This window comes from Hoplias malabaricus, chromosome 3, assembly GCF_029633855.1.
Source record: "Hoplias malabaricus isolate fHopMal1 chromosome 3, fHopMal1.hap1, whole genome shotgun sequence".
Classification (NCBI taxonomy): Eukaryota; Metazoa; Chordata; class Actinopteri; order Characiformes; family Erythrinidae; genus Hoplias; species Hoplias malabaricus.
The window spans coordinates 71,078,433-71,094,440 of NC_089802.1; the positions used below are offsets into that span (position 1 = coordinate 71,078,433).

The following is a 16,008-nucleotide window of genomic DNA, read 5'->3' on the forward strand; positions in this document are numbered from 1 at the left end:
CCAATCATATGCTACATTAATATTTATGCTGAGGCACTGTTATGCCACATTTATTGCATGTTATGTGTAAAGGCAAACAAATTCCCCATTCAGTTTAATTTACTCCAATTTGTGCATCAGTTCCATGTCTCGGAGACATCATCCACCTTATGCCTTTCAGTTTACTTTGATAATACCCATGTGCATGTAATGTAATATAAAGTAATGATTAAATGTCCAACCATCCTTTATTTATTTAAACTCCAGGCAAAAAAATCATTCCTTTTCCATTATTAGGAAAGACAGCATGTTTAACAGAAAATTATGGAAAAGCCTCAGAACTATAAATAACATATTATACTTCAGTTTTAATGTTTTCACTTTTTGCTTTTATCATAGTGTTTTGTTTTATTTATTTATTTATTTATTCCTCCAAAATTATTTACTGTAATAAATTTCCAATTCACACAGCTCCAGGGACCTGGAGGTTGTGGGTTCCATTCCTGCTCCGGGTGACTGTCTGTGAGGAGTTTGGTGTGTTCTCCCTGTGTCTGCATGGGTTTCCTCCGGGTGCTCCGGTTTCCTCCCACAGTCCAAAAACACACATTGGTAGGTGGATTGGTGACTCAAAAATTCTCCGTAGGTGTGAGTGTGTGAGTGAATATGTGTGTGTGAGTGTGTGTGTTGCCCTGTGAAGGACTGGCGCCCCCTCCAGGGTGTATTCCCGCCTTGCGCCCAATGATTCCAGGTAGGCTCTGGACCCACCGTGACCCTGAATTGGATAAGGGTTACAGATAATGAATGGATGGAATTTTCCAAGCCTCCAGATGATTTGTTGTGATGCATGTAATCCCAAACACATTCAATGTCTATGCTCTTCATTAACCAGTGTGCTGTTTTCAGAAAACCAGCAAGTTCTTTGTAAATTTACATATTTTTTTGTTATTTTTAGTATCCTATTCACTGTGGCTTGGTTTTCTCTGGTCTACTTAAAGACTGCCTGGAAATAAACCAAGGGTGATCAATTGCACACTACTGTATATTATAGGTCTATTCTATTATTTATAGATGATGCACTAGCATTGGTTTTTCATTGTATTACTCTGGGGTTCTAAAGTGCTTAGGTAAAATCTATATAAATAAAGGTATGTCAAAGGATGCAATATATCATACTGTCAAACTTCAGCAAGTCTATTTAACATACTTTAAAGGGTATTCCAGTCTAAAATATGCCTCAGACCTGTTCCTAACTTTTAAACTGTAAAATCTTACTCTCAAGAAAATTGTGGCACAGAAGGGAAAAGGTTACAGTTTCATTTAGGCCATGGGTCAGGACAAATACGTGCTGATTTAGAATATAATGACAGGTTTAACTACATTATTCTTGTGAAAAACTAAACATCTTGTGTAACTTTCACATTTGAGCTTTTGCTTAAATATTTATATAAAGCTGTATAACGAACCAATTCAAATGTATTTGTTGAACCATAAAGAAAACAAGCTATTGTTGTTAACATAGGATTAGGAAAACGTAATCTTCTTACTGTCCTGACCCTTTATCTAATTGTTAACACCATTCTGCATTTTGAAGCTTAATCAAGTGCTTGAAATGCTACGCTGCCTCTTTACTGTCCAAGCAATCCATGACTGCTACAGACCGTAACGCTGTTCTAACAGAAAAGAGACTAAATTAATGCTCATTGCATTTTGTAGGTCATCTTGCTGAGAAAGTGGCTGCACCAATTGAACCCATGCTATTGGATTCACAGAAAAACTCAGTTGAATAGTGTCATGCACTAATAACTGCCTCTTGAAGTTATTTGATTTTCATTTCTTTCTACCCCTGAAAAATGCCTAATGATTTTATTCCACTTCAGAAATGAAGATGACCATTTGAGCATATCAGACTTATCTCTCAGTCTTTGGCCTCCACTTCTCAGCTCTTTGGCTATATAAGAAGTGTAAAAGCTTCTGAACAACAACTCATCCTTGCTTGCAAAGACTAAGGCCCCATTCAAACGAATCTGTTCATTTTTAAACACAGAGATTTTCTTCTATACATTTTTGAAAACATCACCATTCAGACAAATACTAAAACAGATGCTTTATCATGAGAGTCCAGTAGGGGGCCATAGTACCTCTTTAAGAGAGACATCAAAACACCACAAAGCATGAGCGAAACACAGAGGTGTTGATCCTAAATCACTCCATACTCCCTATGTAGTGCACTACACAAGTCATGAAATTTCTGAATCTAGATCGTAATAGTGCATTGTTTATATTTATTCACATGTGGGAATCTGAAATCTAGTGCTGTTTATACATTTTTATGACTTATGTAATTCACGACATAGGAAATGAGAAGCTGTTTTAATATTAGCATTTCTGAAAATATCTATTAAGTTATTAAACATATCAATATCTGAAAGTGTGTTCTCCCCGTGTCCGCGTGGGTTTCCTCCGGGTGCTCCGGTTTCCTCCCACAGTCCAAAAACACACGTTGGTAGGTGGATTGGTGACTCAAAAGTGTCCGTAGGTGTGAGTGTGTGAGTGAATGTGTGTGTGTTGCCCTGTGAAGGACTGGCGCCCCCTCCAGGGTGTATTCCCGCCTTGCGGCCAATGATTCCAGGTAGGCTCTGGACCCACCGCGACCCTGAACTGGATAAGCGCTTACAGATAATGAATGAATATCTGAAAGTAACTGATACTCTTTTCATTGATTGATAACTCAGCTGTAAACTGGGTCTATGGATAGTTCTAAAATTAACATAAAAATACACCAAAGCACATACTTGTTTACACAGCCCACCAAGAAAACCCATTTCACTGACCTTTTTAAATAAACTTATAAATAATTGATGTTCTCTCTGTATTCTCTGTAAAGAGCCATAAAATGAAAAAGTCTTTAAGAGGAGACTAAACTGACCTTATAAAGGACTGGTTAAACAAAGGCATAAGATGTAATTACCTGTGAATGTGGACCTGATAAACATCACATCTTCCATGGTTGAGGCCAGATTTAGCTTCGGAGGGCAGCATGACTGTGTGGGTGGCAGCCTGCAGGACAGAGGAACATGATGCTGGGAGATTGTGGATCTTCTCCACATGAGTAGCGTGTGGCCTTAGATGTTTTTCGGTAAAGACAAAATGAATAGGTCGATGCCTACTGAGCTGCACTGCTCAAGTTTAAGATAAAAGAGAACAGACCTATGCTCTATAGCCAAAACATATGTGGACACCTTACAGTCTGAGGTATGTTGAGACATGTCAGAGTTTGATTATATTTAGCTACAAGAACATTAGCGAGGTCAGGTACTGGATGAATAATTCTGGAGCACAAATGCCACTCCAGCTTGTCCCAAAGCTGTTGGATCACCCTCAGAATAGAGCTCCACTGCTCCAAAGCCTAATGCTGGAAGGCTTTATCTCCCTCAAGCTGACACTTGGCATTGAGCATGCTAAATTTAGCAGCTGCTCCAGAGTAGGCTATTACTGCAGCATAAAGGAGACAAGCTACCTAGTTATACCCATGAAGAATGAATTTTGCATGAGCAGGTCTCCATAAAACTTTGACTTTATAGCCATTTTGTATCACAAAGTTGAGTATTTTTATTTCCCTACATACCGTGCTTTAATTTACATTTAGATGAATGAGTTGGTTGAACATCAACTTGAAGCCCTAATAGAAAGTGATCTGAGGTGTCTGTTTAGTTTGATTTATGAACTGCTTTGGGCAAATAATTGAGAAGGGTTAGAACCATTTAAAATAATACCAGGGTGTATTCGAATTTATTCATGGCTTACAGGTTGTCTGTCTTTTTGTGTGCCTCCCGTTTTTGAAGCAACATGAAAATCTGTATTTAACTGTGTATATCACAGTCCCTGCCTGCCACATCTGTGATCAGCAACGTGTTGAAGGGGGGCTCGAGGCCCACTCTGATGCATTACACATCAGTGCATTTAGAAAAACTGTTCATGTGGAATCAGAGATGCTCTCTCACCGTGGCTCAACGGCAACCCCCGCTGCGCCTAGTTACTGAGACTGGCGCTTTATCCAGGTGTTCTCTTGATCACACACACTCACACACACACACTCTCTTGTCTTGTATCTCTTTTCTCTGTGTCCCTGTCATTCCCATTTATTTTTTTCATCCCACCTTTCTTCTTTTCTCTCTTCTTCTGACTGTTTTTTGGTGTGGCAGTGCTCTGATTCTGTACTATTTTTTTTCTTTTAATCTCTAAATTATTTTGCTGTCTGTCTCAACTCTCTACACCACCTTCCACATTTCTCTTTTTGCAATGTTTTATGACCTCATACCCATAGGCACTATACACTACATGGTCAAATGTTTGTAGACACCCTTGCTGGAAAAAGCTTGTTTAATCTTCAACCGTGACATGTTATAGTATGTTCTGGAGCAGCTGCAGAAGAGCATTAGTTCACCATGTTCAATGCTGCTCAGTCAGGGCAATACCTTAAGCATTGGACTGTGTAGAAGTGAAACTACATATTCTGGAGTGATTCAATGCTGTTCAATACCGTTGGTGTATGTTTCACTGGCTTATTTGACCCAGAACTAATCATTAGATATCTGTCCCTTACCTTAATGCTCCTGTAGGTGAATGATAAACGGACCAATATCGAGTGTAAGGCCTTCCCAGGACAGGAGAGGGTGAATTGGAAAAACGTTAGGCCACAAAGTGTAGGCCTACTCTCTCCTATATTGATACGGTGCTAATGTATGTTCTAAGATGAAAATATATTGTGTGTACATACAGTAACCGTTAGGTACAGCCCTAGCGACCTGTTGTCACATCCATTACACGGAGTTCCATCAGCGGCGAGTGAGCCTCGTCTCTCCGTCATTTCCCGCTCCGTCACCGGAGATTTACCGCGCCGTTTGTCAGCACTGAGCCTCTGTGCTCTCCGTGGCTGGGGGCTGTGTGGTGGGGGAGGATAAATACACGCTTTTCGCCTCTGGGAGCCAACAAAGGCGCCGTTTTCAGCGCCGGTTGTGAGGAGGGAATGGCCGAGGCCATAAATGTTTTAATAGGCGGCAACTGCAGCGCCTCAGAAATAGAAACAGCGGCGGGAAAAGCTCGAGCTCTAGACCAGGATGAAGTTTAGCTTCTAAGTAGAATTTATCCGTTCCACCTTAACGGGTGCAGCACTACTTCTCTCTCTTGGGTTCTTCTTTCTCGTCTGTTTCACACTTTTTCTGTGCCTCACATTTTTAAAATCATTATTTTAAATTTATTTAATCGTTTATTTGACAATATCATAGCTGTACATACTTTTATCTCTTTAGCTCTTCCTCTGTCTTTATTCTTATATAAAATAAAGTATGTACAGCTATGATACTATCAATGAAACGATGTGTGTTTGTATATATTCAAATATCATTTTATTTTATTTATTTTTCACTATTCTCAAACACTTTCAATGGGCGTGTCTGTGTGTGTGTGTGTGTGTGTGTGTGTGGGCGCCTGAGTGCAACTCCTGTACCATTTAAGGTGGACGCTGGTGAATAAGGAACCAACTTGTGTTTCCTGAGCTAGAGCTCCTGCGCGCGGGGCTACAGCGCGAGAGGGCGTTGCTAGGTAACGCTGGAGCAAGTGCGCTCGCCGAGGAGCGGCCCTCGTAACTCCTCCGCTGCCGCTGTTTCTAATGAGGGAGAAACAGCTTTGCATCATTACCGACATCATCAGACCCCCTGCGGCGCCTCAGTGTAAACACCGCGACCCTCCGCCCGCCCACGCCGAGACTTTACCGAGCGCTCCGTGATATGAGTCTGAAACTGGCTTTTATTCGTTTATTTGTGGTTCCACCTTAAATGCACATGTATTCCGCACTCAGACACACTGCATTCACCCTTCTCCACCACCTTCTCTTGCTGACATCTGCACCGTGCACCTGAGTCCCCACGACAAAAGTTGACTGGCGTCTGAAGCGTTGGTCCGGACTCGATAACTCCACTGCAACACCGGCGCCCCCTGCCGTTGTAGCGTTACACAGGCCTATTAAACCGTGACAATATAAGAACAAAATCTCTCAACAAGATTGACTCGCACACTCCACGTACTGGGGCTTTCACATGTGCTCGCACAGCTTGTGTAATCTATAAAAACTAACATGGACCTAAATGTGATTACGTGGAGCTAACACATTAAGAACACAATGCTCAAAGCCAAACGTTGGCTGAAGGGGTTTAAAGTCCACAGTACTGTTATCTTGGGTGATAGAAAATGCAACGACCACGTAGTGTACATTACCACCCTCTATTAATTAAATAAGCAGTACATTCATTAATTTATTTATTTTCCTGTAACAGCTTCATCCAGATCAGGGTGGGTTATTAGCCTACCTCTGATCATCACACACTAAACATGGCCTCATCCAACACAAAGCATCATACACTCACCTAGTCACTCTCACCCTACTTATATCTATTTTTGGATTGTGGGGGGAAAATGGAGCACCCACGCATACAACACAGTATTGAACCCAGGACCCCTGAGACCCTGGATCTCTGTGGCTCCAACACTACCATGCTACACAAGGAAAGCATATACATTCAGCTATGCCTTAACAGTGAAATGGAGCTCTACAAACATCTACATTATATTAATGTCAGTAGGAAAGTAAGTAAGCATATGAAGATAATACATTACTATAACTGATGGGTTTGAATGTGCAGTTTTGGCAGGTTGTGACAGAAAGGCACTTCACAATTATGCTATGCCTTGTATTTTGAGTCTGTGAAAATGAATTAATTCACTCATTATCTGTAAGCGCTTATCCAGTTCAGGGTCGGGGTGGGTCCAGAGCCTACCTGGAATCATTGGGCGCAAGGCAGGAATACACCCTGGAGGGGGCGCCAGTCCTTCACAGGGTAACACACGCACACACCTACGGACACTTGAGTTGCCAATCCACCTACCAACGTGTGTTTTTGGACTGTAGAAGGAAACCAGAGCACCCGGAGGAAACCCATGCAGACACAGGGAGAACACACCAACTCCTCACAGACAGTCACCCGGAGGAAACCCACACAGACACAGGGAGAACACACAGACGGGAATCGAACCCACAACCTCTAGGTCCCTGGAGCTGTGTGACTGCAACACTACCTGCTGCGCCACCTGAAAATTCGCTGAATACAATCATTGATCATTCTTCGAAAGCCAGACAGAATTTAAAACCAATTGTCCCCGATGTCATTCTGTCAAAAAGGTATAAAAGTCCCTTGCTAAAAAAATGCAGGCACAATTCATGGTCATAGCAGATTTAATTCACGCATTTCAGATAAAACAATAAAGTTTCCTTTCTCATACAATTGTGTTTACCGCATACCCACATCCACACACATTAGTAACAAAAAAGTAAACATGTCAATACAATAGAAATACCTTTACAGAGCAGAGGGGATTGATAAAATTGTTTAGGTTATAATGAACAAATCTCGGTTCAGTACATTCAATGAATACAAGTATAAAAAAAAAACCTATGCCAGCTTCTCTTTCCGCATCAAAATACCATACTGTTATTCATGCTGATAAAAGCATCACCTCATACATTAACAGATCTACTTCAGTAATTTTCCTACACATTTATTTTTCAGTTCTCTTCAGGCTCCAAAAACTGCCTTTTACCTAAAAACATATTTTTCTAATGTGCGAAACATAGATGTTGAGATGCTTGGGAATAAGGCATCCAAACTGCCCTCACAAAAGGTCATGCCTAAACATGCCCGTCTCTGCTACAGCTGCTACAAATAGCTTAAAGGCCTTCCATGAGCTGCAGGACACCCTCCTGGACAACAAACCACATCTAAAGTCTAACTTAATCCCAAACATGAAAGCTTGTGCTAAACAACAACAATAAAAAAAAAATGAATTCTTGACCTCAGTGTTATGTTACATATACAGTATATGACATTGATGACAGTGGCATTTTAAACACAGCTTTTCTTTACATGACACTGGCGTGTGTAGATTTTTATTGATTTGCACTACATTGATTATGAAAGTGTTACATAGCTTTCATGGCACTTACACTAAAAGCAGAACCCGATTGCTGAACGGCTACAAAAAGCACAAACACCACCTGCCAAAAAAAACGACCATTTCAATCATTACGGGACAAGAGAGAGGACAAGCGATACATCTGCGATGTCCTTCTCTTGGTCTGGTTCGCAGATGACATAACCATTCCGTAGTATTTCTAGACAAATAATCACATTTCCACCAGTAACCACACATTTTTTCACTCATTGATAAAACTAGTTGTGCAGATCACTATTCTATAAATATATTAAATATGCATATAAGAATACAAGTGGTATGCTTCCATGGCTAAAATCCATCTCTATGTTGTTTGTTGTAGAAAATAACCTTGACTATACTATGCACGTGGGGGCTTTATTGCTCTGGGAGTGTCTGAGTGATGGAAAGAAAAACAAAAGAGGAAATAAGAGACAGAGTAGCCAATCAGAAGAACCCGTGACAGTTATATTTTAAAAAAAACCCTCCCTGAATACTGACGGAAAGTTCCGGATTGTGCGCAAGGAAATCAGGTTTGATCCATAGTAGGCGCTGGAGCACTGTGGTGAGGCTGCAGGTCAGCAGGGATCCCGCAGTGGTTGAAGAGAGGGGGAAGTGTGTGCTTCAGCTGAGTGGGGCACAGGAGGTCTGTGTGCGAGGAGGAAGAGGAAGATGACGGGGAAGTGATGGGGATGGTCAGGCTACTTTCTGGCAGGGCAGAAAGTGCAGTGGGCTGACTTGGGGCTGAAGGCATAGGTGTAGGAGGTGTAGAGAGGGCTGTGGACATGAGCAGACCATCAGAAACAACCAGGTTATGGAACGGGACAGAGTCACTGAGGGGGAGAGCAAGAACGCCCCAAGAGCCATGAGAGATGTCCTCATCACGGCCTAAGGACAAGCTCCCCAAGTCCTCTTTTGGGTCTCCAGTCTTGTTTAGGAGACTGATGGGCTGTCTGTGTGTACTTATGCTGTCTGTGAGGAGGCCCACTGAGGACGGAGGAGTAAGTGGGGGCTGAGGGGATGGAGGTGAATGAGAAAATGTGTCCTCTGTGGAAGGCAGTAAGCTAGGGTCCAGCTCCAAGTTGGAGAGAGCCTCAGCAGAAAGACGGGCACTGAGCAAGTCCACAACACCTCCCTCCATTCCACGACAATCTGAACCCTCCACTGGGCCTAGCTCAGTCATGCCACTCAGACACGCGAGGGAGTCTGGGTAGGAGCCCATGGCCTGTAGTACACGCACCAGTTCCTCAGCTTCCTCAGAAGTGGGCAATAGTTCACTGGTCTTACCTGTAAACACATATATACTTTCATGATTCTATCCTTTTTTCAAACAATGAGGGATTACAGCTATCAACTTTTTCTAAAAATACAATAGTTGAATTTATTTGCCATGTTGTATCGCTCAAGCAACATAATGTCTAATACATACTCTTAAATGTTCTTGAATCAAAACTAACTACTTTCCCAGGTCCGTGTTATTTTATTTGTCCTGTCAACTTTAACACACTTACATTTTAAAATTCCAATTTACTTTTTAGCAGTTTTGGTTGGGACTTCCTCCCATAATTCATTCTTTTAGCAGAGCCCAGTGACATATTAGAGGTTTTATTTAGCGATGTAAACACAGGGTCTCTGCGGTTGAGTTTAGAAGGGTAATTACGTTTTATTTATGCTGAAATATATATTATACCGCATAACAAGCTCTCACTCTCTTACCCCTCCTTCCTCCTCTCTCTCACACTCACACACAGCTCCTGTGTAGCATTTTGGCACGTTTCATATCCTGCCTCGCTTAATCCATCCGTTTATCTCCTTAAAAGTAGTTTAAACGTTTTTCTCTAGTCATGCCCCACACACACAAAATTAGTCTATTTCCATTTTCCCATTATAAGAACAAGCCTTGTTACCTTCAAACAAATCAAAGTCTTGCAGGTCATCTGGGAATCTGGGAAGAACATCAGAGAAATCTTCCTGATTAAGTTCCAGGTCATGTGGAATGTCGCTGATGTCACTAGTGATGTCGTCTGGAGGTTCCTCAGCACTGAGGTCAGGGGTCAAAGGACTCCTGCTAACATAAGTAAAAAAAAAACGTGAGTTGAATATAAATTAACAGAGACACAGGACATGAAGATTTAATCAAGAAACACTGTCCCCTGCTCCCTTCTTCACTCCTCAAGGAGAAGAAAAGAGTGGAAGGAGCACAGAAGACAAGCATCAACATCATTTTTACCTGATGCCACTAGGTTGTGACGGTTGGCTCAAGATGGAGGGCAATCCCAGGTTGCCCTGGGGCAGTGCTGGGGGGATGGGCTTCTGAGGTCGCCGTTCCACTGCTTTCCTGCTTTTCTTTTTCTGTTTTCTGCTAAGTGCTGGAAGCTTCGCTTTCTTCAGCCTCTTGCCTTGCTGCAGCTGCTGCTGGTGATGGTATGTTCTGCGGCTGGCATCTCCACGAAGGAAGTTATCCTGCTCCATATGGGTACATATGTGAACCACATGCAGCATGCGATAATATCCACACACTATATAATACAGACCTCATACACATCTACTATAGGAGTCAATACAACTGTAGCAAGAATTTGAGTATAGCAGGTATTGAAACTACCATATGAAGCAGCAATGCTAATGTTTAAGAACAGTTGCTTTGATCTATTTTTCTTTAAACAAGCCAAGTCATACATGGAAAATTAATATGTTTAAAAAAAAAACAACAATAGATGGACATAATTTTCAATGAACGACAAACTTTGAGCTACATCTTTGTCTTCATCCATTATCTGTAACCGCTTATCCAATTTAGGGTCGCGGGGGGTCCAGAGCCTACCTGGAATCGTTGGGCGCAAGGCGGGAATACACCCTGGAGGGGACGCCAGTCCTTCACAGGGCAACACAGACACACACACACATTCAGTCACACACTCATACCTACAGACACTTTCGAGTCGCCAATCCACCTACCAACGTGTGTTTTTGGACTGTGGGAGGAAACCGGAGCACCCGGAGGAAACCCACGCGGACACGGGGAGAACACACCAACTCCTCACAGACAGTCACCCGGAGCGGGAATCGAACCCACAACCTCCAGGCCCCTGGAGCTGTGTGACTGCGACACTACCTGCTGCACCACCGTGCCGCCCCATCTTTGTCTTGTGCCTTTTAATTTACAACAAGGTCAAGAAATTTCAAACAAAACGCACCATTTTCTTGGCATGCTCTTCGCATAGCGGCGTCTGGTGTGTGATGTCGAACACTGGGACAGAACACTGTGCTCCATCCGCAAAACGAGCAGTGCAGCTAGAGAACAGCTGCTGGGAATTGTTCTGCAGGATGTCTACAGGAATCCATCAAGGACACAACAAGCAAGTACAACAAAAACCACAAATCACTGGAACAACTATAGAAACACCATGGTCTGGGTTTGATTAAGTGTAAGGTATAAACAACATTAAAGGATACGTTGGAAGCAGTGTCTGGTGAAAGGCAGAGAGTGCTTTGTGCAGGGTTTCCCGTTAATCTCGGCCACACACAGTCCTGAGTCTGAGCTTCCTACCAATGATCCTGCAGTACTATTAAGAAAAAAACATGCTGTTTAAAACAAACTGTTACACCAATTTTTTAAAACACAATCTGTAATAATATTTTATAAAAAGATTTATTCCAATGTGCATCATTGAAAGAAATGAGAAGCACACCAACAGGAGGCTACAGATGTTGCTATGATCTGCTTTAACCAGGATGCAGACCGTAATCGGATTGTATCATCCACTGTGGTCAATGCGCTAAAACTATAATCAGACAAAAACATCTCCAACTGAGCAATATGGATTTTAGTGAGAATATATCCCAAGCTTGTACATGTTTGTGTTTACCTGGTGGTTGCTGAAATTGTGGAATAGTGCTGCTGAATGAGTTGAGCTGTGTGGTCAGGGTCTTGTGAGGCTGCCTGTAGAAGAACTTTGTGAAAAGCATGCCCTGATCTCCTCTCCCTTCTGAACGCTCTCTCCTCCCTGTGCAGGAGCTTGTGTTTCTGCCTCAGATAGGAGCACAACCCTGCCAGTCTCTCGCCACGTGAACCACTACATCCAGCTCTATAAGAGAGGACAAACAACACAGATTTCTTCAGCACATTTTGGTTCTTAACACGACAGAGACTGCTAGCAATATACAGTATGCAGACTGACACTAAAATATCAGAATTTCAGCAGACATTATAAATAAATTAATTTATTAATTTTAGCAGATATAATAAAAACATATTTCTACCAATACAATAAAGAAATGCTTAATACAATATACCTCTCTGTAGACTGTTTTTCCTGAAGTCTCTGATGCTGATATGATGCAACTCTTTCAGTTTGTTCATCTTCCTCCTCTCCACTGTCTTCTAACCAGTGCAACCCTTTAACACAACATGTAAATAAAGCTTAATGGAGATATATATATACACACACACAGCAAAGTGTAGATAACTGGCTACCCACCAAAATTGGGTTTCAGATCTTCTTGCTTTCTTTTCCTCTGTGCCATAAGCCTCTGGAGTTGCACCAAAAAGTGAGCCTGATGCTGTCCAGAACTGGACGGCCCTATAACCGGCTGACTATGTATGTCTTTCCTGTTTGGTCGAGTAGGTATAACCCTCTTGTCAAAGCCAGTGTCCTGGCAGTTTGCTTTTATGTTTTTGGTTATACTTGTAGAGATGTGGTGGTCAGTCTGAGCAGATATTGTGCATAATGTCCCTGAAGATGTTTTTGGGAGTTGTAAGGTGGGTGTTGGAGGGGATGTGGGAGCTTTAGATACTTGTGTGGGTCCATCACCCTGCTGAAAATTAAGGGTAGGACTTTGGGGAGTAGTGGAGAGTGGGGAAATAGCAGGGGCCACAACTTGATCTTTATGTTTCTGTCTGTGGTTAGGAAATGGGCAGTTTGAGGGTTTCTTCCCCAAGCTAATGCCTTCTTTCCCCACTTTCTCTTCCTTACAGAAGGCATAGGGGTCCAAGGGTAGCAGGCAAGTGAAAGAAGAGGGTGAGGATGGGGTTAAATGGTCAAGACCATTGGGGGCCTTCAAAGCCAAGGAGGGCACAGTGATGTTGAGGGCCAACGAATCAAGAGTGTCATGCTTCTTCTTCCTTTCTTTCTTAGGCAGGACACCCATGACCTGCAGGTGGCTGTTGCAATATCTGGTGATAATTAACAGAGCATGAGTACACGTTATCTGAATACACCCATTTTCATACTAGCAATTAAATAATTGTAAAAAATTCAATAGATTCAGTGAGTCAAATAAGTTGGTGCTCTGATAGGATTTAATCTTAAATGCATATTTAAGTTGTAACGATGTCCTTGAATAAGAGAGGACACTGTGCAATTAGTGATATAAGGTGTCCGATAAACCACAATGTGATTAACCCATTTGCATTGTTTATCTATATAATATGTGTAATGAAACACTAAAAAACACTAAAACATACTTGCGGTCCTGAGTCTTGGGTATGGGGGTAGTGCAGCGCTGACTGTTATATTTGGCTACATATTCACACTGCTTGAAAGGGGCAGTCTGGTCCTCCAGAACATGGCGGATGCAAAATGCGTAGCCGTTGAGTCTGCGCTGTTTGCAGAGCTTTGGGCTGTATGAACACAGAGGCTTGTGGTCCACCTCTGAATAATGGATGTGTTTCCCTTCGTACATCCCAGGTCTAGAACTGTCCAGAACATTAGCTGGAAAAAAAAAAAGTTTGATTACATAAAGTTTCAGATGCTATCAGCCTGATTATGTTAAATACTAAATGTATTGTATATCTTGTATATCACTAATATGAATTGTGTATTCAGATATTAAAGAGTATTGGGTATCTGGAATAGAAACACATCTGACGAAGTCAAAAATCTTACAGACCAAAATGTGAAGATGTTGGTCAGTGAATATTTCCTAGAAAATTAAAATGGTCAGATATTTAGCTAGATTTTCTCTGTAGAGAGGACACGATAACAACCATGAAACAGTGCTCCATTAAAAACTACTTAATTCAGCTCCACATGACACATCTGCCAGGTAAATAGATGAAAGTATAGACATATAAGCTTAATGTTCCCTTGCATTCAAACTAGAAAGCAGATTAATTATGGTTAAATCAAGCACAACAGCAGTCTGTGTGATGATCCTCATTCATCATTCTAAGTGTAAAGCAGCCAACAGTGACATTATGGATGCTCAGTGATATTAGAATCATATTGGTATCAGCAGATATATCATAAAACATAAGGAATATGACCAAGCAGATACAGATATTTAGGCTATGCTGTAATAGCTTATACAATAAAAGTGTTCCATTTAATTTATTTTACATTATTTGTAACCCTTTAGAAATATACATTACGCTTGTCTAAAATGCCATAATCCCATATCAGGGCACTGACAGGGTGCATGTGTTGTTTATATTAAGTTACTTAAGGATATGTTGAGAAAGTCATATGTTTTATAAATGTAAATTTATCATTAATTCTGAGGCACGTGATAAAAAAGTGGTCAGTAAACAAGGCATTAGGCGAACCTGCTATTCTATTACTACCCGACTTTGTAGAAACGTATAGATCAGTAGTCAAAATTCTCCTAAAAGCAGTGTTTTTCCAGACCCGTATTAAAAGACAGATATACATGCAGCTGTTTTGAGCAGGTCTTTGGCAGCTGAAGTAATAAATCATGTAGCGTTAGAGTGGAGCTGGGCACTGAGAGTAACCTACGATACGTCTGACATGCAAAGCAAGTTTGAAAACGCAAGGGGACGGTGGACAAGCTTCCCGCCTCCTGCTCTATCTCACACTTGGGTCGCATTATCAGTTTCTTATGAGGCTCGGATTAGGCGACACGGCTCGCGGCTCTGTCCCTGACAATTCAGTTATATTTATCGCCTTTAAAGACGGAGCGAAAACGGTCTAAGGTCAGATACGGACAGGTCGACATACAACAAATACAATATATATATATTAATAGATTATTTTGCAAATTACATTTCGTCCGTAGCGAACCATTTGCTGTAAGCTGTGAGAATAACTGAGCCGTGTTTACACTGTTTTACGCTGAAGCCTTTCCGTTCAACCTTAAACGTAGGCTTCGTTAAGGTCCGGAAGGTTTTTTTTAATGTCCCTCGTTTGAATTCAGGGAGTCTTAATTTATTTTTTTGCATTAGCCTTCGTTTAAATGAAATAACCTCCGAATTCAGTTCCAGAAACTTTGATAAATGCTTTTTGTTTTTTTAAAATATAATCAAAATTACCGTCGGCCTACGACACCTCAGAAATCCCCGCGAGTCGATTGGAGAGCGAGCCGCTGGGCCCTGCACGCTCCGCGGTCTCCGCTCTCGCCGAGTTCCGCTACTGAGAGCTGCTTCGCTCCTGCGTGTAGCTTAGCCAATTAGCATCGGTAGATAAGCAGCAGTATTCCTGCAGTCGACGGCTGATAGAGTTAACCGAGGTTTTCCGACTCCGTTTTATAGCGTTCGCCCCGTGGTTTCTCTAATTCTGCTAACGCGTGTAATATTTTGTAGAAGCAATTGACATTCCGCGATCTGTTATTTGGATAAAAGTAGCCGTTAAGGGTCGGGAAGAGGGTGTTGGTTTTTGTCAGTGGATCGAGCTGTTAACAGCACTACTACAGGCACCGCGGGGACATGACAACAGGCAACAGTACAACAACAACCTCTGCAACCATTTTGGAATTCAACTTTCACTCTTTCTCTCTCCCGTCTCTTCTGAAAGAGCCGTCCCGTCTCATATATTTAAAAAAATGCAAACTTTTGAATGAAGACTTCCCTGTTGTGCTTCAGTGTCTGAGGCATTGTTAATATCGTTGAGTTTGAACCATGTAATTGATTTAAACTTTATGGGGGATCTCCCTCAAGTCTTCCTCTAGCAGCCTCCTCCTCATCTCTCTCTCTCACACACACACGTCTCATTCAAGCTCGCAGTGACATCATGAACCTGACTTTTTTAG

The 16,008-nt window shown here is 41.9% G+C and overlaps 1 protein-coding gene across 5 annotated transcripts; it reads right to left on the bottom strand.

Annotated features, from left to right (window-relative positions):
• Positions 1–7,258: 7,258 nt before the first annotated feature.
• On the bottom strand, positions 7,259–15,986 carry ino80db (INO80 complex subunit Db). Of its 5 annotated transcripts, none has more exons than XM_066666034.1 (10): positions 15,810–15,986; positions 13,490–13,736; positions 12,504–13,198; positions 12,319–12,421; positions 11,892–12,110; positions 11,479–11,588; positions 11,220–11,353; positions 10,253–10,485; positions 9,930–10,090; positions 7,259–9,309 (listed from the first exon to the last, which is right to left on the bottom strand). In XM_066666034.1, the coding sequence occupies exons 2-10, from the start codon at positions 13,705–13,707 to the stop codon at positions 8,552–8,554; spliced, it is 2,631 nt and encodes an 876-aa protein (XP_066522131.1). In that variant the 5' UTR covers positions 13,708–13,736; positions 15,810–15,986; the 3' UTR covers positions 7,259–8,551. The 5 variants fall into 5 exon arrangements, with proteins under 5 accessions (XP_066522131.1, XP_066522129.1, XP_066522128.1 ...); XM_066666032.1 differs by lacking the exon at positions 15,810–15,986 and adding an exon at positions 15,309–15,767; XM_066666031.1 differs by lacking the exon at positions 15,810–15,986 and adding an exon at positions 15,293–15,767.
• Positions 15,987–16,008: the final 22 nt, after the last annotated feature.